The sequence below is a fragment of the Rhinatrema bivittatum genome, chromosome 7 (genome assembly GCF_901001135.1).
Source record: "Rhinatrema bivittatum chromosome 7, aRhiBiv1.1, whole genome shotgun sequence".
NCBI classification, from domain to species: Eukaryota; Metazoa; Chordata; class Amphibia; order Gymnophiona; family Rhinatrematidae; genus Rhinatrema; species Rhinatrema bivittatum.
Genome location: NC_042621.1, coordinates 301,851,661 through 301,871,978, shown reverse-complemented (window position 1 = coordinate 301,871,978; position 20,318 = coordinate 301,851,661). Strand labels below are relative to the sequence as shown.

The window sequence follows — 20,318 nt, the reverse complement described above, 5'->3', positions numbered from 1 at the left end:
CAATGCACATATTCATGTAGAAATGCTCATACTTATATAGTCTAATAAACCTGTATATATTTGTACATACTGCCAGCCTCACTCACAGTCCCATGTATAGACTAATAAACCTGTATATATTTGTACATACTGCCAGCCTCACTCACAGTCCCATGTATAGACTAATAAACCTGTATATATCTGTACATACTGCCAGCCTTGCTCACAGTCCCATGTATAGACTAATAAACCTGTATATATCTGTACATACTGCCAGCCTCGCTCACAGTCCCATGTATAGTCTAATAAACCTGTATATATTTGTACATACTGCCAGCCTCCCTCACAGTCCCATGTATAATCTAATAAACTTGTATATATGTATACATACTGCCAGCCTCGCTCACAGTCCCATGTATAGACTAATAAACCTGTATATATTTGTACATACTGACAGCCTCGCTCACAGTCCCATGTATAGACTAATAAACCTGTATATATCTGTACATACTGCCAGCCTCCCTCACAGTCCCATGTATAGTCTAATAAACCTGTATATATCTGTACATACTGCCAGCCTCCCTCACAGTCCCATGTATAGTCTAATAAACCTGTATATATCTGTACATACTGCCAGCCTCGCTCACAGTCCCATGTATAGTCTAATAAACCTGTATATATCTGTACATACTGCCAGCCTCCCTCACAGTCCCATGTATAGTCTAATAAACCTGTATATATCTGTACATACTGCCAGCCTCCCTCACAGTCCCATGTATAATCTAATAAACCTTTATATATTTGTACATACTGCCAGCCTCACTCACTTTGAGAAGAAAAAAGGGTCGCACTCACAAAGCGGGGAGTAGCTGGCTTGTTACGGCGGTTACTACCCCAAACCAAATGTGCCTGATACTTCACTTTCGATGCACATCCAGCATGGCTCTCTGCTTCAACAGCATGGGAGAAAGACTGATACCTCACGCATATCCAGCATAGCTCCCTGCTTCAACGGCAGGGGAGAAGAAAAACAACCAATAAGGGCTGTATAACATAGTCTGAGTAAAACAAATAAGCATGGGTGTAGCTTGCTTATTGCGGCGGTTACTACCGCTACTACCCCTAACTTATCAAGCTAGATATTTCACTTGGATGCAGCTCCATCACTGCTTTCTACATTAAAGGTGGGGGTGGAAGGGAAATAGAACCAAGAGCTAAGAGAAACAGATAAGTATGAGACAAAAAAGTGTGTGAAGCTTGCTGGGCAGACTGGATGGGCCGTTTGGTCTTCTTCTGCCATCATTTCTATGTTTCTATATATATGTGTACATACTGCCAGCCTCCCTCACAGTCCCATGTATAATCTAATAAACCTGTATATATCTGTACATACTGCCAGCCTCCCTCACAGTCCCATGTATAATCTAATAAACCTGTATATATCTGTACATACTGCCAGCCTCCCTCACAGTCCCATGTATAATCTAATAAACCTGTATATATTTGTACATACTGCCAGCCTCGCTCACAGTCCCATGTATAATCTAATAAACCTGTATATATCTGTACATACTGCCATCCTCGCTCACAGTCCCATGTATAATCTAATAAACCTGTATATATCTGTACATACTGCCAGCCTCCCTCACAGTCCCATGTATAATCTAATAAACCTGTATATATCTGTACATACTGCCAGCCTCGCTCACACTCCCATGTATAGTCTAATAAACCTGTATATATTTGTACATACTGCCAGCCTCGCTCACAGTCCCATGTATAGTCTAATAAACCTGTATATATTTGTACATACTGACAGCCTCGCTCACAGTCCCATGTATAGTTTAATAAACCTGTATATATTTGTACATACTGGCAGCCTCGCACACAGTCCCATGTATAGTCTAATAAAACTGTATATATCTGTACATACTGCCAGCCTCGCTCACAGTCCCATGTATAGTCTAATAAACCTGTATATATTTGTACATACTGCCAGCCTTGCTCACAGTCCCATGTATAATCTAATAAACCTGTATATATCTGTACATACTGCCATCCTCGCTCACAGTCCCATGTATAATCTAATAAACCTGTATATATCTGTACATACTGCCAGCCTCCCTCACAGTCCCATGTATAATCTAATAAACCTGTATATATCTGTACATACTGCCAGCCTCGCTCACACTCCCATGTATAGTCTAATAAACCTGTATATATTTGTACATACTGACAGCCTCGCTCACAGTCCCATGTATAGTCTAATAAACCTGTATATATTTGTACATACTGACAGCCTCGCTCACAGTCCCATGTATAGTTTAATAAACCTGTATATATTTGTACATACTGGCAGCCTCGCACACAGTCCCATGTATAGTCTAATAAAACTGTATATATCTGTACATACTGCCAGCCTCGCTCACAGTCCCATGTATAGTCTAATAAACCTGTATATATTTGTACATACTGCCAGCCTCGCTCACAGTCCCATGTATAGTCTAATAAACCTGTATATATCTGTACATACTGCCAGCCTCGCTCACAGTCCCATGTATAGTCTAATAAACCTGTATATATCTGTACATACTGCCAGCCTCGCTCACAGTCCCATGTATAGACTAATAAACCTGTATATATCTGTACATACTGCCAGCCTCGCTCACAGTCCCATGTATAGACTAATAAACCTGTATATATCTGTACATACTGCCAGCCTCGCTCACAGTCCCATGTATAGACTAATAAACCTGTATATATCTATACATACTGCCAGCCTCGCTCACAGTCCCATGTATAGTCTAATAAACCTGTATATATCTGTACATACTGCCAGCCTCGCTCACAGTCCATGTATAGTCTAATAAACCTGTATATATCTGTACATACTGCCAGCCTCGCTCACAGTCCATGTATAATCTAATAAACCTGTATATATCTGTACATACTGCCAGCCTCGCTCACAGTCCCATGTATAGTCTAATAAACCTGTATATATCTGTACATACTGCCAGCCTCGCTCACAGTCCCATGTATAGTCTAATAAACCTGTATATATCTGTACATACTGCCAGCCTCGCTCACAGTCCCATGTATAGTCTAATAAACCTGTATATATCTGTACATACTGCTAGCCTCCCTCACAGTCCCATGTATAGTCTAATAAACCTGTATATATCTGTACATACTGCCAGCCTCGCTCACAGTCCCATGTATAGTCTAATAAACCTGTATATATCTGTACATACTGCCAGCCTCGCTCACAGTCCCATGTATAGTCTAATAAACCTGTATATATGTGTACATACTGCCAGCCTCGCTCACAGTCCCATGTATAGTCTAATAAACCTGTATATATCTGTACATACTGCCAGCCTCGCTCACAGTCCCATGTATAATCTAATAAACCTGTATATATCTGTACATACTGCCAGCCTCCCTCACAGTCCCATGTATAGTCTAATAAACCTGTATATATTTGTACATACTGCCAGCATCGCTCACAGTCCCATGTATAGTCTAATAAACCTGTATATATGTGTACATACTGCCAGCCTCGCTCACAGTCCCATGTATAGTCTAATAAACCTGTATATATGTGTACATACTGCCAGCCTCGCTCACAGTCCCATGTATAGTCTAATAAACCTGTATATATCTGTACATACTGCCAGCCTCCCTCACAGTCCCATGTATAGACTAATAAACCTGTATATATGTGTACATACTGCCAGCCTCGCTCACAGTTCTATGTATAGTCTAATAAACCTGTATATATTTGTACATACTGCCAGCCTCGCTCACAGTCCCATGTATAGTCTAATAAACCTGTATATATCTGTACATACTGCCAGCCTCGCTCACAGTCCCATGTATAGTCTAATAAACCTGTATATATCTGTACATACTGCCAGCCTCCCTCACAGTCCCATGTATAGTCTAATAAACCTGTATATATCTGTACATACTGCCAGCCTCGCTCACAGTCCCATGTATAGTCTAATAAACCTGTATATATGTGTACATACTGCCAGCCTCGCTCACAGTCCCATGTATAATCTAATAAACCTGTATATTTTTTTATTTATTTATTTAACAGTTTTTTATACCGACCTTCATAGTAAATTAAACCATATCGGATCGGTTTACATAAAACAAGGGTATAACAGAAGCAATAAATAAAAGTAATTAACAAGAGAAGAGAATAAGATAAAAGTTACATTTAACAAGGAGTAAAAACTTGGGAAGCTTAAGAGCTGGAAGGAAGTTAAAGGTCAAAAATAATTGAAGAAGCATTATCCAAAGGAATTTGGAATAGAGCAAAAAGATGCTTTAATCGGTGAGTGCCAGAGTTCTTCGTCTGAAAGGTTGTAGGGCTTTCATCTTCTAAAAATCCAAGTGAGGAAAAAGAAGACTAAGGGTTGTCTGGAGGCTCATCAAAGGCTTGGTGGAATAGCCACGTCTTAAGTTTTTTTCTGAACGTAATGAGACAGGGTTCCAGTCGGAGGCTTGAAGGAATGTTGTTCCAAATAGATGGACCTGCTATAGAAAAAGCTCGGTCTTTGGTCGAGGAAAGTCGTGAGGCTTTGGTTGGGGGGTAATTCAAAGTACCTTTATGATTGTCTCTAATAGGCCTATTGGAGGAATGAATTTTGAAGGGGATTTCAAGGTCGAGTTGGAGTTGATGATGGATGGACTTATGTATTAAGGTGATTGCTTTATAAAGGATTCTAAAATTTACTGGTAGCCAATGTAGGTTTCTGAGGATGGGTGAGATGTGATTTCCTCGGCTGGTGTTAGTCAGTAATCTTGCTGCAGCGTTTTGAATCATCTGAAGTGGCTTAGTGGTCGCTTTGGGTAGGCCAAGGAGAAGAGCACTGCAATAGTCTATCTTAGAGAATAACAACGCCTGGAGTACTGTTCTGAAATCTTTGAAAAAAAGAAGTGGCTTGAGTCGTTTCAAAACCTGGAGTCTGTAAAAACAGTCTTTGGATGTGGTATTGACCATTTTTTTAAGGTTTAGTCTATTATCCAGAATTACTCCTAGATCTCTCACCTGCTTATGAGTGATGAATGCGTTGTGAGGGTATGGTATGGGAGTATTTTCTTCATTTGCAGAGATGAGGAAGAGCTCCGTCTTTGAAGAGTTAAAGACCAGATTTAATCTATTGAGGAGGTTAGTGATAGATGTAAGGCAGTTATTCCAATGGGAAAGTGCTTTTGAAATAGATTCTGTAATAGGAATAAGAATCTGTACATCGTCTGCATACAGATAATGAATTAAATTAAGGTCGGATAGCAATTGGCAAAGGGGTAGGAGGTAAATATTAAAAAGGGTTGGGGAAAGGGAAGATCCTTGAGGTACTCCTAGATTGGATTTTGTTAATGGCGATTCTTTGTTGTTGATTTTAACTTTGAAGGATCTATTATAAAGGAACGATTTGAACCAATTATGGGCAGATCCTGAGATACCAATGTCTGTTAGGCGATCCAGAAGAATGGAATGGTTGACTGTGTCAAACGCCGCGGAGATGTCTAACAGGATTAATAAAAAGGAGTAGCCTTTGTCAAGACCCATTATAATATGATCTGTAAGTGAGATAAGGAGGGTCTCCGTGCTGCGTGCTTTGCGGAAGCCATATTGTGAGGGGTGTAGAATATTTTGATCTTCCAGGTATTCTGAAAGCTGGGTGTTTACCAGCTTTTCTGTTATTTTGGCTAAAAATGGCAAATTAGAGATGGGTCTAAAATTGGCAGGTAAATTAGGGTCAAGATTGTGTTTCTTGAGAAGGGGTTTGAGTGAGGCAGTTTTTAGGCTGTCAGGGTAACTTCCTTGGGTTAAAAAGCAATTTATGATACTTGTTAAAGGTTTTGCGATCGTGTTTGGAATGAGAAGTAGGAGCTTTGAAGGAATATTATCTGCAGGATGGCTAGATGGTTTTTGTCTTTTTAGAAGGGATTCAGTCTCTTTAATAGAAATTGATTCGAAGCTTTCTAGTTTGGCTCCCTTGCTTGATTGAAGATTCTTGTCTGAGGTAAGAGGTAGAGTATTTGGTGGAAGAAGGGCGAGCGTATTCAGGATCTTTTGTTGAAAGAATAAAGCAAGTTCATTAGCCTTAGATAGAGCTTGATCATCTGGAATGGAAGGAGGATTTGATTTTGTGATTTGAGTGACGTATGCGAACAGGGCTTGGGCATCGTATTGAAAATGATGAATTTTATTGGCGTAGAATTCTCTTTTTGTTAGAAGAATAGAGGTCCTGTAATGATGTAGAAAGCCTTTGTACTTAGATAAGGTAGTTGAGTTGGGTGTTTTTCGCCAAATATTTTCTCTGTGGCGAAGCTCCTGTTTCATCTGTTTTAGTTTAGTGGTAAACCAGGGTTGATTACCTTTTTTTGTAGGATTGATTGTTTTAGAGACTGTTGGACACCATTTGTTAGCAACCGTCTCAGTGATCTTGTGCCAGGAAGTTAGGGCTGAGTCAGGATTCGAAAGGTCTAGGTTGGTGAGTTCCTTAGACAGCTGATCACTAAGTATTTCCGAAGGGCAAGGTTTCCTGAATTGAATAGTAGAAAGGAGATGAGAAGTGTGAATCTTTTTATCTATGGAAAAGGAGGATTCTATCAAGAAATGGTCTGACCAGGGGATTGGTGTACAAGATGGTACTGAAGTGCAGGAGAAATTAGAATTAATGAAAATTAAGTCCAGAGTGTGACCTGCTTTATGCGTAGGGCTATTAATGATCTGCGTGAATCCCATAGCACTGAGAGAGGTGAGGAGCGCTTCGCAGTTTGAGGAGCGAGGTATAACATCAGTATGAAGATTGAAGTCGCCTAAGATAATAGATGGGAGGTCTAAATTGAAATGTTTCACAATGGATTCTATAAGTGATGAAGGGTTCATTTCTAAAACTCCAGGAGGAGCGTAGACTAGTAGAATTTGTAGATGTTTTGATTTGACTAGTCCCAATTCTAATTTAGACTCAGACTTGATGGAATGAGTGGATAGTTTGAGTTCTTTTTTGGTGGCTAAGAGAAGGCCACCTCCTCTTTTTTTGTGTCTGTAGAAGGAGAAGATGTCATAGCTATGAGTAGGAAGTTGATTGATTAGAGCAGTATCAGTATCTTTTAGCCAGGTCTCTGTAATAGCACAGATATCTGGATTTGAATCTTGGAGATAATCGTTGAGGATGTGTGATTTTTTTGTTAAGGATTGAGCATTGAAAAGGGTTACTGAAAGTAGTGTGAGGCCTAGTAGTTGATTTAGAGGTGAGGTCATGATTGGAATAATTCTTTTTTGTATGTTGTGGGTGGAGATAATTATGGAGCTTCTCCTTTGGTATTGAATGATTGGGATATTATAGGTATGCATGAGATTGGTTGTAGAGATTAGAAGCTGGGGATGTTGTAAATTAAAAGAAAGCTGGACAATCCAGGTAGAATGCAGATAGAAGAAAAAGCTGGGTGAATGTAAATAAAACTTTTCTTTTATAGAATCAAATTAGTGAACTTTCTCTGTAGAATTAGATGAAGACTCTGGCTATTCCATATATATATCTATATATATATATATATATATATATCTATATATCTATATATATATATATATATATATATATATATATTCCATATATATATCTATACATACTGCCAGCCTCGCTCACAGTCCCATGTGTAGACTAATAAACCTGTATATATGTGTACATACTGCCAGCCTCCCTCACAGTCCCATGTATAGACTAATAAACCTGTATATATCTGTACATACTGCCAGCCTCACTCACAGTCCCATGTATAGTCTAATAAACCTGTATATATCTGTACATACTGCCAGCCTCGCTCACAGTCCCATGTATAATCTAATAAACCTGTATATATCTGTACATACTGCCAGCCTCGCTCACAGTCCCATGTATAATCTAATAAACCTGTATATATCTGTACATACTGCCAGCCTCGCTCACAGTCCCATGTATAGTCTAATACAGTGGTTCTCAACCTTTTTTCGGCCGGGACACACCTGACAGATGGTTCTCACATGCGTGACACACTGAACATGTGACCATCACGGGACAAAATGTAAATATACATTCTGCATCCTCAGGAACCACGTCAACCCCCAAAAATGGGTGCAGAGCAGAACTAGGGCATTACCCGTACGGCTCACCATACAAAAAAAAGATATTCTGGATCTGATGACATCTCAGTAAAAGCAAAGCAAACTCTCTTTACTGGCAAGCACAATACCCCTCCTTATGAAAAGACAGTAATTAACCAGGCCCTAAACACTAATACACCTCCTATTGGGAAAACAGAGCAAGCCAAGCTGCTATAGATACCCACTTAGAAATAATTGTAAAACTATACTAATAAATGTTACAAAACAGCTGATGAACAGAATAACATCCAACAATTAAAAACTCATAAAAATTATTAAAAATTGTCTAAATATCAAAATATTTCAAAACAGCAGACACATCACATAACACCCAATAATTAAAATGGCAATCAATCAAGAAAAATAAACTTAAAAAGCCACCTTTACTTACCCTCTCTAGCAACTCTCCTACTCCTTTCCCTTGCAGACCAATAGCACTCACCAGAAGCAGCAGTGGCTGCTGAAACTATGTCCTCACAGTCCTCTTCCTTAGGGCCCACAACCAGTCACAACCAGTCTCTGTCTCACACAGACCAGTAACTTCCCTAACTAGTATCTCTTCCTCACGCACACACCAGTCACCTCCCTGACCAGTCTCTCTCAATCACACACATGCTGTCACTTACATACAAGCTCACACATACTCTGTCACTTACAACCACACACACTGCCACTTATGCACCCATTGTACCACACACACAAGCTCTCACTCATGCACCCATTCTACCACATACACACACACACTGCCACTCATGCAACCAGGCATGCATTCTAACACACACACAAAGCTGCCACTCACGCACCCAGGCATGCATTCCAACACACACACACACACAAAGCTGCCACTCACCACCCATGCACCCATTCTACCTCAGGCACACAAGCTCTCACTCATGCAATCAGGCATGCATTCTAACACACACACACAAAGCTGCCACTCACGCACCCAGGCATGCATTCCAACACACACATACATAAAGCTGCCACTCACGCACCCAGGCATGCATTCTAACACACACACACAAAGCTCCCACTCAAACACCCAGGCACCCATTCTACCACAGGCACACAAGCTCTCACTCATGCACCCAGGCACCCATTCTACCACACACACACAAGCTCTCACTCATGCACCCATTCTACAACAGGCACACAAGCTCTCACTCATGCACCCATTCTACAACAGGCACACAAGCTCTCACTCATGCACCCAGGCACCCATTCTACCACACACACACACACAAGCTCTCACTCATGCACCCAGGCACCCATTCTACCACACACACAAGCTCTCACTCATGCACCCAGGCACTCATTCTACCACACACACACAAGCTCTTACCCAGGCACCCATTCTACCACACACACACAAGCTCTTACTCATGCACCCAGGCACCCATTCTACCACACACACACAAGCTCTCACTCATGCACCCATTCTACAACAGGCACACAAGCTCTCACTCATGCACCCATTCTACAACAGGCACACAAGCTGTCACTCATGCACCCAGGCACCCATTCTACCACACACACACAAGCTCTCACTCACGCACCCAGGCACCCATTCTACCACAGGCACACAAGCTCTCCCTCATGCACCCAGGCACCCATTCTACCACACACACAAGCTCTTACTCATGCACCCAGGCACCCATTCTACCACACACACACAAGCTCTCACTCATGCACCCAGGCACCCATTCTACCACACACGCACACAAGCTCTCACTCATGCACACAGGCACCCATTCTACCACACACACACACGCACACAAGCTCTCACTCATGCACACAGACACCCATTCTACCACAAGCACACAAGCTCACATGGAGCCTCTTCTCATTGTTTGGCCTCCACTTCTCAGCCACCTCTGGCCTGACCTCCCGCGGTACGCAACGTCTCTCCAGCCGCCTCCCGCAATGTGCAGGGTCTCTTCGCTCTTCAGCCGCCGGCAGCGGTGCACAGCATCTCTTCCTTCTTCGGCCCCGCTGGCGTCGGCGCGCAGCGTCTCTTCCTTCTTCGGCCCCGCTGGCGTCGGCGCGCAGTGTCTCTTCGTTCTTCGCCCCGCTGGCGTCGGCGCGCAGGTCTTTTCGTTCTTCGGCCCCGCTGGCGTCGGTGCGCAGCGTCTCTTCCTTCTTCGGCCCCGCTGGCGTCGGCGCGCAGCGTCTCTTCCTTCTTCGGCCCCGCTGACGTCGGCGCTCAGCGTCTCTTCATTCTTCGGCCGCGCTGGCGTTGGCGCGCAGCGTCTCTTCATTCTTCGGCCCCGCCCCTAGGGAGAAGGGAAGCACAAGCGGGGCAGTGGAACACCGGGAGCCGCGACACACCTGCCGGAGCTTGGCGACACACTGGTGTGTCGCGACACACCGGTTGAGAACCACTGGTCTAATAAACCTGTATATATCTGTACATACTGCCAGCCTCGCTCACAGTCCCATGTATAATCTAATAAACCTGTATATATCTGTACATACTGCCAGCCTCGCTCACAGTCCCATGTATAGTCTAATAAACCTGTATATATCTGTACATACTGCCAGCCTCGCTGACAGTCCCATGTATAGTCTAATAAACCTGTATATATCTGTACATACTGCCAGCCTCGCTCACAGTCCCATGTATAGACTAATAAATCTGTATATATTTGTACATACTGCCAGCCTCGCTCACAGTCCCATGTATAGACTAATAAACCTCTATATATCTGTACATACTGCCAGCCTCGCTCACAGTCCCATGTATAGACTAATAAACCTGTATATATGTGTACATACTGCCAGCCTCCCTCACAGTCCCATGTATAGACTAATAAACCTGTATATATCTGTACATACTGCCAGCCTCCCTCACAGTCCCATGTATAGACTAATAACCCTGTATATATCTGTACATACTGCCAGCCTCGCTCACAGTCCCATGTATAGTCTAATAAACCTGTATATATCTGTACATACTGCCAGCCTCCCTCACAGTCCCATGTATAGACTAATAAACCTGTATATATGTGTACATACTGCCAGCCTCGCTCACAGTCCCATGTATAGACTAATAACCCTGTATATATCTGTACATACTGCCAGCCTCCCTCACAGTCCCATGTATAGACTAATAACCCTGTATATATCTGTACATACTGCCAGCCTCGCTCACAGTCCCATGTATAGACTAATAAACCTGTATATATCTGTACATACTGCCAGCCTCCCTCACAGTCCCATGTATAGACTAATAACCCTGTATATATCTGTACATACTGCCAGCCTCCCTCACAGTCCCATGTATAGACTAATAAACCTGTATATATCTGTACATACTGCCAGCCTCCCTCACAGTCCCATGTATAGACTAATAAACCTGTATATATCTGTACATACTGCCAGCCTCGCTCACAGTCCCATTTGTTTTCCTGGGATGAAGGGAGGGAAATCTCACCCACTAACACCTTCGTCCCCAGGTGGAGGCACCAGGCGCGAAGAACGCGAGGACCGACGGAGTCTGCTCTAGGGTGGCTCCCGCCAGGTCAGTCCCGGACTCAGGAATGCACAGTGAGGTAAGTGGTCAAGGGGGCATGACATACATTTTTGGAGGCAACTGCTGGGATCAACTTGATTAATTTTTATTTTTCTTACTTTGACCAGGACTGGCAGATTGGGGGAAAATGGATGCTAAGGATCTACTTGTGTTGAAAAATTGGTGTAGAGGTGAAGGGGTTAACGTGTCATGGGCCATATCAGTGAATGGTGTCCCTGAGGACATGGGGTCAGCTGCTATTGAGCAGACCCTAGTAGATCTCCAGGTGTTGGGGCAGGTAAAGGTTAGGGGGAGATTTATGATGATGCACAGGGGAAGGTGAAAGTTTTCTGCACTCGCTCTGTGGATTTAGATCCTAACAAATCGCCCCTTACAGTTTTGCTGGGTGAAGGGGTATCTGTCCCCTTAGTCACTATGAGGAGTAACGTGTCTGTTCCCCTTAGCCACAGTGGGAGGGTGGATGTTCTGTCCCAGCCTCCTGGTGATTGGTAAGAAAAATGACGAGCCCTATTAAGAAGTGAAGGAAAAGCTCTGCAGGATGCAGCAGGGATTCTGCCGCAGGCGGGACAGCCAGGCTATCCCCCCGAGACACTGATTGGTGCCACGGGGAAGGTGCTAGAGAAGTGCCTGCAGCCCCATCATGATACCAGCCCAGACAAGAGGTTGAGAGTGTTCCCAGGAGTTGAGCCCACCCCAGCAGGAGAGGAGGAACTTGACCACGGGATGGTCTCGGCCCTTCAGATGCTACAAGGATGGCAATGCACTGAGTTGGAGAAAAAGGTGAGGGTGGTAGAGAGTTTGCGTGCCCCTGGCCTTGACCCAGTAATGTCTCTGACCCGTTCCAAGCCTGATGCTACTGCCCAGGATTGCTTGGACATTTTAGAAGGCATCTATGGTAGTACAGAAGACAAAGAGGATTGCTTTATCCACTTCAAAACTACCATGCAGAGGCCTGGGGAAAAGCTCCCTCACTGTGCATCCCATCTACAGCCTGTCCTACTTAAAGCTGTGAGGAAGGGGGCAATCACGGCACAGGACGTGGACAGAGATTGAATTGAACAGATAGTCAGGGGGGCCCTATATTCATGTTGCGTCTCTCGGTCTCAGACGGCTTCCACCCTTGTGCCTCACCTTTTTCTCTGCTCTCCCTGCCAGCCTTGGGAAGATGGCTACCGCCGCGTCTGCAAGCCGCATTCTCCGGCGTCCCCGGAACGGCTATGGCAAAGCCTCACGCCATGTTTCTCCTAAGGTCATGGCGGGAACCTCGGGGGCGTCCTCCTCAAGTGACGTCACGCCATCCGGGTATTTAGCCTACGCTTGTTTGCTAGCTCGTTGAGTTAGCAAGGATTGGACTTGTCCAGTCTAAGCTACTCTGCTGCCTCTGTGCTGCCGCTGGAAGCTCTCTCTCTGCCCTTCGGGGTATTCTCTAACCTGGGTACCCACTCCTCAGGGACCCTCTGCTTTATTTCAGGTGCCTTACTGGGATCAGGTACTCGCTCCTCGAGGGCCCGCTCTCCCTGCCTCGGTGCCTGTTACCATCTGCTTCTGCCTGGTGGAATCGTCAACCTTACAGCTGCCATCTAGTGAGTAACCTAACTCTCTGTCTGTCTCATCTACAGCTCTGCCGTGCTGGGAAACCTTCACCTGGATCTCCCTGTATCATCTTGGTGAGATGGGTTCCCTCTGCCGAGGGTCCCTGGACTGCTACCTCTGGATCACCTCACCACTGCCACCTCTGGTGGAACACATCAGCTGCACAATAAAAGACAAAACTCAGTGTTTGTGCGTCCTGAGTCTATCCCAGTACCGTGGCTCCCCACGGGGCTCCTCCCCCTGGGCGTGGTCATCTGCCACAGTACCCGAGAATCCACCCAAACACCTCGAAACCATAACAATTCAGACGTGACTGTGATGAAAATTGGGTTAGCAGAAGAGAGCAGCGATGTCCTTCCTTTGACGCCACCTAAAATTGGAAGGGAGAATAGTAGCAGAGCATGACTTCTCTTGTGCCGTGGCTTCCCAGCTCACTGCTGCACAGCCAATGGAGAGGCTGAGCCAGAGCAGCAGGCGTGGGCTATCAGCGGCCACAACATTGAGTCCTCCTCCAAAGAAAGAGAAGAGCCAGAAGAGGCATTTTTCTCCTGCTGTCTGCTCGTGCTGAGGGTCCCAGGGCTGTTATTCTGCTGCATGTGCATGCACAGGGACTTGTAGATCCCAAGCTATTCTTGCATGCACTGAATGGGTGAGGGGTCACAGTGGGGGAGAGATGCAGACAGCCTTCCAAGAGTAGGAGGGGAGGGGTGTGTGGGAAGAGCCTCCTGGGGAGGAGAAGGGAGGTGGGAAAAGCTCTATGTGGAAGAGGATGCAGGGAGAGCGTTCCAGGTGTGGGTGCTGGATGGGGCAGGAGCTTTCTGGGTCTTGAGGGATGGGAAGATCAAACCTGGCATGGGGGATAGAGGGGGAGCAGGGGATGAAGGGGAATGGGAGGGAAGGGTGCAGGAAGAGGAAGAGAGAAAGAGGACTGGGGATGAGGAACAGGGAGAGGGGAGAGAGGGCAGCCTGAACAGGAGGAAGAGTGAGGGAGAAAAGAATGAGGAGAGAGGGAGAGGGGAGAAGATGGGGTGGAGGGTGAGAAAGTGGGGACCCTGTATGTGTGTGCATCTGAGCGGGAGATCCAGGAGGATGTGGGATGAGGAATGGAGGAGAGAGCTCAGGACAGGAGGAGAAATGGAGGAAGGTGAGCAGGCAGAAAGATGAGGAATGAGGACTGGAATAATGGAGGAGAGGAGAGGAGAGGAGAAAGAGAGAAGGAAGAGGGAGAACATATTGAAGGGAGGGAGAACTGAAAAAGGAAAGAAGAAAGCAGGAGGAGCCAGAAAGAGAGAAGGAAGCAGAGAACAGAGGCAGCGTCAGAGAAGCGAGCCAGGGACCCCACAAGTTGCACATTAATAACGGATCGGGGTCAGATGCCCTGGGACCCAGAACCCGCAGCCGACTGATGAAGCTGCACCATTACGTTTCTTCCATGGGGGGGACACACCCACCACCCTGAGATGGGTTTGAAACGCTTTGTGGTAATAGAATTTACAGAATGGGGGTTTTCATGCAGAGTGAGAGAAGATTACAATAACCTCCTGGCACCTCGGGGAAGTAGAGTCCCAGATGACCACAGCGCACCTGCACACGCTGTTCGCTGTTCAGACACACCCTATGAAATTAATGCTGCGAAATAGAGAAGCATGGAAAGGGATCTGTTTGAATCCATTGTGGAGCCAAGGCGAGGGGGTAGCACAATAATCGTTTGCACAGGGCCCAGTATATGTGTATGTGAGGGAAGCTTGCACTGCTGCTGCCTGTGCCGTACCTGTTCTGTAGTGGGGCAGTGTGAGTGTGAGGGAAGCTTGCACTGCTGCTGCCTGTGCTGTTTCTGCTCTGTGGGGTTTGTGTGCGTGTGAGGGAAGCTTGCACTGCTGCTGCCTGTGCTGTACCTGTTCTGTGGTGGGGCAGTGTGTGTGTGTGAGGGAAGCTTGCACTGCTGCTGCCTGTGCTGTACCTGTTCTGTGGTGAGGCAGTGTGTGTGTGAGGGAAGCTTGCACTGCTGCTGCCCGTGCCGTACCTGTTCTGTGGTGAGGCAGTGTGAGTGAGGGAAGCTTGCACTGCTGCTGCCTGTGCTGTACCTGTTCTGTGTTGGGGCAGTGTGAGTGTGAGGGAAGCTGGCACTGCTGCTGCCTGTGCTGTACCTGTTCTGTGGTGGGGCAGTGTGTGTGAGGGAAGCTTGCACTGCTGCTGCCTGTGCTGTACCTGTTCTGTGGTGGGGCAGTGTGTGTGTGAGGGAAGCTTGCACTGCTGCTGCCTGTGCGGTACCTGTTCTGTGGTGGGGCAGTGTGTGTGTGAGGGAAGCTTGCACTGCTGCTGCCTGTGCTGTACCTGTTCTGTGGTGGGACAGTGTGTGAGGGAAGCTTGCACTGCTGCTGCCTGTGCTGTACCTGTTCTGTGGTGGGGCAGTGTGTGTGTGAGGGAAGCTTGCACTGCTGCTGCCCGTGCTCTACCTGTCCTGTAGTGGGGTAGTGTGTGAGGGAAGCTTGCACTGCTGCTGCCCGTGCTCTACCTGTCCTGTGGTGGGGCAGTGTGTGAGGGAAGCTTGCACTGCTGCTGCCTGTACTGTACCTGTTCTGTAGTGGGGCAGTGTGTGTGTGAGGGAAGCTTGCACTGCTGCTGCCCGTGCTGTACCTGTCCTGAGGTGGGGCAGTGTGTGTGTGTGAGGGAAGCTTGCACTGCTGCTGCCCGTGCTGTACCTGTCCTGAGGTGGGGCAGTGTGTGTGTGTGAGGGAAGCTTGCACTGCTGCTGCCCGTGCTGTACCTGTCCTGAGGTGGGGCAGTGTGTGTGTGTGAGGGAAGCTTGCACTGCTGCTGCCCGTGCTGTACCTGTTCTGTGGTGGGGCAGTGTGTGTGTGTGAGGGAAGCTTGCACTGCTGCTGCCTGCGCTGTACATGTTCTGTGGTGGGGGCATTGTGTATGTGAAGCTTACATTGCTGTTGCAGATGGTTTTTTTGCTAATAATTTCATTTTCTGGAGTTGTGAAGCACTTTTTAGAAGCCTAACCTTCATTTGAAATATATCTTGTATGAAGAAGATATTATTACTGTCTATTAATTGTTCTTCAGATTAAAGGCTCTCTCAGAAATCTGCAGTGCAGAAAATATTTTTTCTTCCATCAGTAAAGCGGGCAATTAAGGATAATGAGATAATTGCTCAGTCTTTTTAATAGTGCATTAATAAGGTCCAGCATGCAGCCTATTCCTTCTAATTTGATTTTCAGGAGAAGAACAGGTTTGGGACGGCTTCCTCCTCAGTATGGTCCGGCTTGTGGCCGTGCTGGCAAGTGAGCCACCCGGGAGGAGATTATTACCCTAACAGATCTAAGGTACCCTGAGAGTAAAACCTGCATGATATTGGATTCATGGTTTTGAGCAAACTACAGGCCTCTCACTATTTTTTTGCTAAAAATGTGACCAGCTAGACTTAGTGTGGCCATCTGGTGGCTACCAGGCAAACACTGTTACTGTGGAGGCAATAGGAGGAGTGGCTGCTTGGTAGGCAAAAATCATGCGCTAAAAGGAGTCTTTTGCTCCATAACTGTAAACCTCAGATCTTCTTTTTTGGGCAGTGCCAGTCCCCTACATGCCACATGCCCACAGGGACACTTAGCAGGAGAAGCTGCCTTGGGAGGAGTTGATGTGGAAACCTCCCTGGAAGCAGATTGGAAGGCAAGACAAGGGAATAAGAGAAATTCTCGCGTTATCCAACGTAGAGTTCTGTCTATTTTTTTTCTCCTGCCTGGATATATTAGTACCGTTTTCAGTGTGCAGCCTCTACTTTACCACGCCTGGCGGCTGGGGACTGGCAATGAATAATTATAGAGGGGGAATCTCACCCCTCTTCACAGGGACGGGAACCTCAGAGCGAGATAATCAATGGGAAAACCCAAACGCGCGCGGCTCCGGCCCGAGAGAGGACAAAGGAGAGCGCAAACCCTGGAAAAGCGAGACTCCGCGCCCGCCTAACCGTAGCGCGCAAGCGGCTGCGCGCCGGCGCGGAACAGAAAGCTCAGACAAGCAGGAGCTTTAAAAAGCCAAAGAAAGTTTACGGCCCAACTAATGCAAAGCGCCGAGCCTGTCTCCGCTTCCGTTTTCTTTCGGGGAGCTTAGGTTGCTGCTGCAGGACTCGGGGGGGGGGGGGGCCCGGAGGCCGCCCCTGACCCCGCGGCAGAGGGCTGAGGGGACCGGGGCTGCGGCTGGAAATGATGGCATTCGCCTAAGACTGCAGAGAGCAGGCCGGGCTGGGCTCTCCTAGGAGCGAGCTCACAGTGCTGGGGTTAGGACGCTGTCCGGGAAGAGGTCTGAGGCACAGCCCTCCTGCTCTGGGAGAGGAGGGGCTGCCCTAGGGAGCAGAGCAGTTTTTGTCTCTTCCAGCCTCGCCCTCCGCTCCCGTTCTCGGCAGGGAGCAGAGGTTGGGTCTAGGGCTGAGTGAGATTCAGCACAGCTGGCCTGCTGCACCCCCCCAACGTTTGCAGCCCTGGAAACAGAGCTTGGGTGCCCATTGGCAAGTCCAGACCTGAAAAACCCTGCCCGGGATAGGGAAAAGTCTCCTGCCGGCCATTCTCGGAGAAGGGACGAAGGAGTTCAAAGTCGCAGAACAACGTGGAATCCGCGCGCAGCGCTGCACTGCGATTTGCATTTATTAAACACTTATCGTCTGCTCTTTCACAAGAATATTACACGGCAGATTCCGTAGGAACGCTCACAGGTTGTAAGTGGAGTTAATGGAGCAGGACTGACAGAATGATGCAGGGAGCAGGTGCACTACATCGTTCCTCGCCCCCTCGGCTTTCTGATTTACAAGATCTTCCTTCCTAAGGAGGTTTGAGCACTGAAAGCTTTTCAAAGCTCCTTCAACTTCCCCGCTCCTACCAATATAAATGTAAGGCCATGGGGGTGTTGCTGTGCTGCTTTTCATCAGAGCCCCATGCAAGCATCACACTGATACATGTAAAACATGCGTACAGCACGGACAGCTGAAGATCGGAGCTTCATCAGAGCCCCCCTGCAGGTGTCACACTGATACATGTAAAGCATGAGTACAGCACAGACAGCTGAAGATCGGAGCTTCATCAGAGCCCCATGTGGGCATCACACTAATACACGTAAAGCATGAATACAGCACAGACAGCTGAAGATCGGAGCTTCATCAGAGCCCCATGTAGGCATCACACTAATACACATAAAGCATGAATACAGCACAGACAGCTGAAAAACAGAGCTTCATAAGAGCCCCCCTGCAGGTGCAGGTGTCACACTGATACAGGTAAAGCATGAGTACAGCACGGACAGCTGAAGATCAGAACCCCATGCAAGCATAGCACTGATACGTGTAAAGCATGAGTACAGCACGGACAGCTGAAGATCAGAGCCCCTTGCAAGCACAGCACTGATAGATGTAAAGCATGAGAAGAGCACAGACAGCGGAGCTTCATCAGAACTCCCTTGTAGGCGTGAATACAGCATGGACAGCTGAAAATTGGAGCTTCATCAGAGCCCCCTTGCAGGTGTCACACTGATATATGTAAAGCATGAGTACAGCACAGACAGCTGAAGATCGGAGCTTCATCAGAGCCCCATGCAGGCATCATCCTGATACACGTAAAGCATGAATACAGCACGGACAGCTGAAGAGTTGTCTCAGCAAGGAGATTTTTTTTTAAAAATGGGACCATTATGAAAGTTGTGTTTTCCATGAATAAGTATAAGAATTTACAAAATAAAGTATTTTAGGTCAGAAAAGAAAAGGGGTTTGCCGAATAAGAGCAAAAGCAGATAGGATAAGCCATTGCTGAAGCTGAGGAATTAAGCTGCGAAAGATATTCCTGAGCCAAAGCCCATGAGGAGACTTGGCAGACGGTTACTGACACCCCCCTCGGATCCTTTTCTGCCTGACTGCAACGTTAATTTGCATGAGTCCGACCCGAATCCCAGCAGACCCGGTGTGCAGAAGGCCTGTTACCCTGTGCAGTGTCCCAGCAGTGGGAGGAAGGAGAGCACTTAATGCAGGGGAGAGGAGGGACAGGTGACAGAAACCCAAGGGTGGTAATGAATAAGTGAAACCGGGGCCACTGCTTTGGGCGAGCGATCGGGCTCAGGGGGGGGCTGGATCCTCCCCCAGTCACCTACCTGCGGCGTCGCACAGACTCTGGGAGTTGTTCCACAGCTTCTGGAGGAGCAGCTGCATGCCCTCATCCCTCTCCTTCGCACTGCCCTCCAGGTAGTAAAACATCAGCGCCCCCAAAATGCTGTAGAGCACCAGAGAGAGGATGAGGCAGACGTGAGGGAAGGCGAGCCAGAAGACGCTCCGGCAAGTCCACATCGTCTTCTTCCCAGGAGGAGGAGGCTGCCGCTGCCGACCTGGCTTCACCATCGTCCTGAGTGCCTGGCCCTCAGACTCGGGGGGGCACTCACTGGGCGGCAGGAGCCTGCATGGGCTGGCGAGGAGCCAAACCGCAGGGATCAGCACGGAGGGGGCGGCAGGGCCGTCGGGGAGCAGCGAGCCGCGGCAGGACACGCGCTCTTATCCCACTGCGGAGCGGGGGAGGGGTCACTGCAGGCGAGAGAAGGACCATGCCTTGCCTGACCCCAGAAGGTTCCAGAAGAGACTCCGGCGGCGGGTTTGGTGGACCGGGAGGGCTCCTGCGTTCCTCGGCCGGCGGCGCGGCGGCGCTCAGAGCCGACCCCCACCCCCGACCCCCGACCCCCACACTGCCACTCTCCAGCCCAGGCAGCCGGGCTTTTAAAATCCCTACCACTCTGTGTGCGCTCTGCTTCTAGCAGTGGCCAGGGGGGGAAGGCTACGGCGTTGCTCTTGTGTAGGCGCCAGGGCATCCCGAGCAATTGAAAGGACACTCCTAACCCATCGGAAAAAGGGCTGCAGCAGCTTCTAATGGTCATTCCCCCAGGACAGCAGGAAGAACTTCCTCCTAGAAGCCCATTAGCTTAAGGCTACAGCTATGTGTGTGCGTGTGGAGGAGGAGATTGCACTACTTTTCCTTTCCCTACAAAGTATTCTGCCTCCCAGATGATTATTAATTGCGCGTTC

The 20,318-nt window shown here is 47.4% G+C and overlaps 1 protein-coding gene across 1 annotated transcript in view; it reads right to left on the bottom strand.

The window, feature by feature from the left end:
* Positions 1-19,643, bottom strand: part of KCNK18 (potassium two pore domain channel subfamily K member 18) — a 48,513-nt gene extending 28,870 nt beyond the window's left edge. The window contains exon 1 of the mRNA XM_029610747.1: positions 19,400-19,643. Within this exon, the coding sequence (XP_029466607.1) occupies positions 19,400-19,643 (244 nt within the window). The remainder of the gene's footprint in view (positions 1-19,399) is intronic.
* Positions 19,644-20,318: the final 675 nt, after the last annotated feature.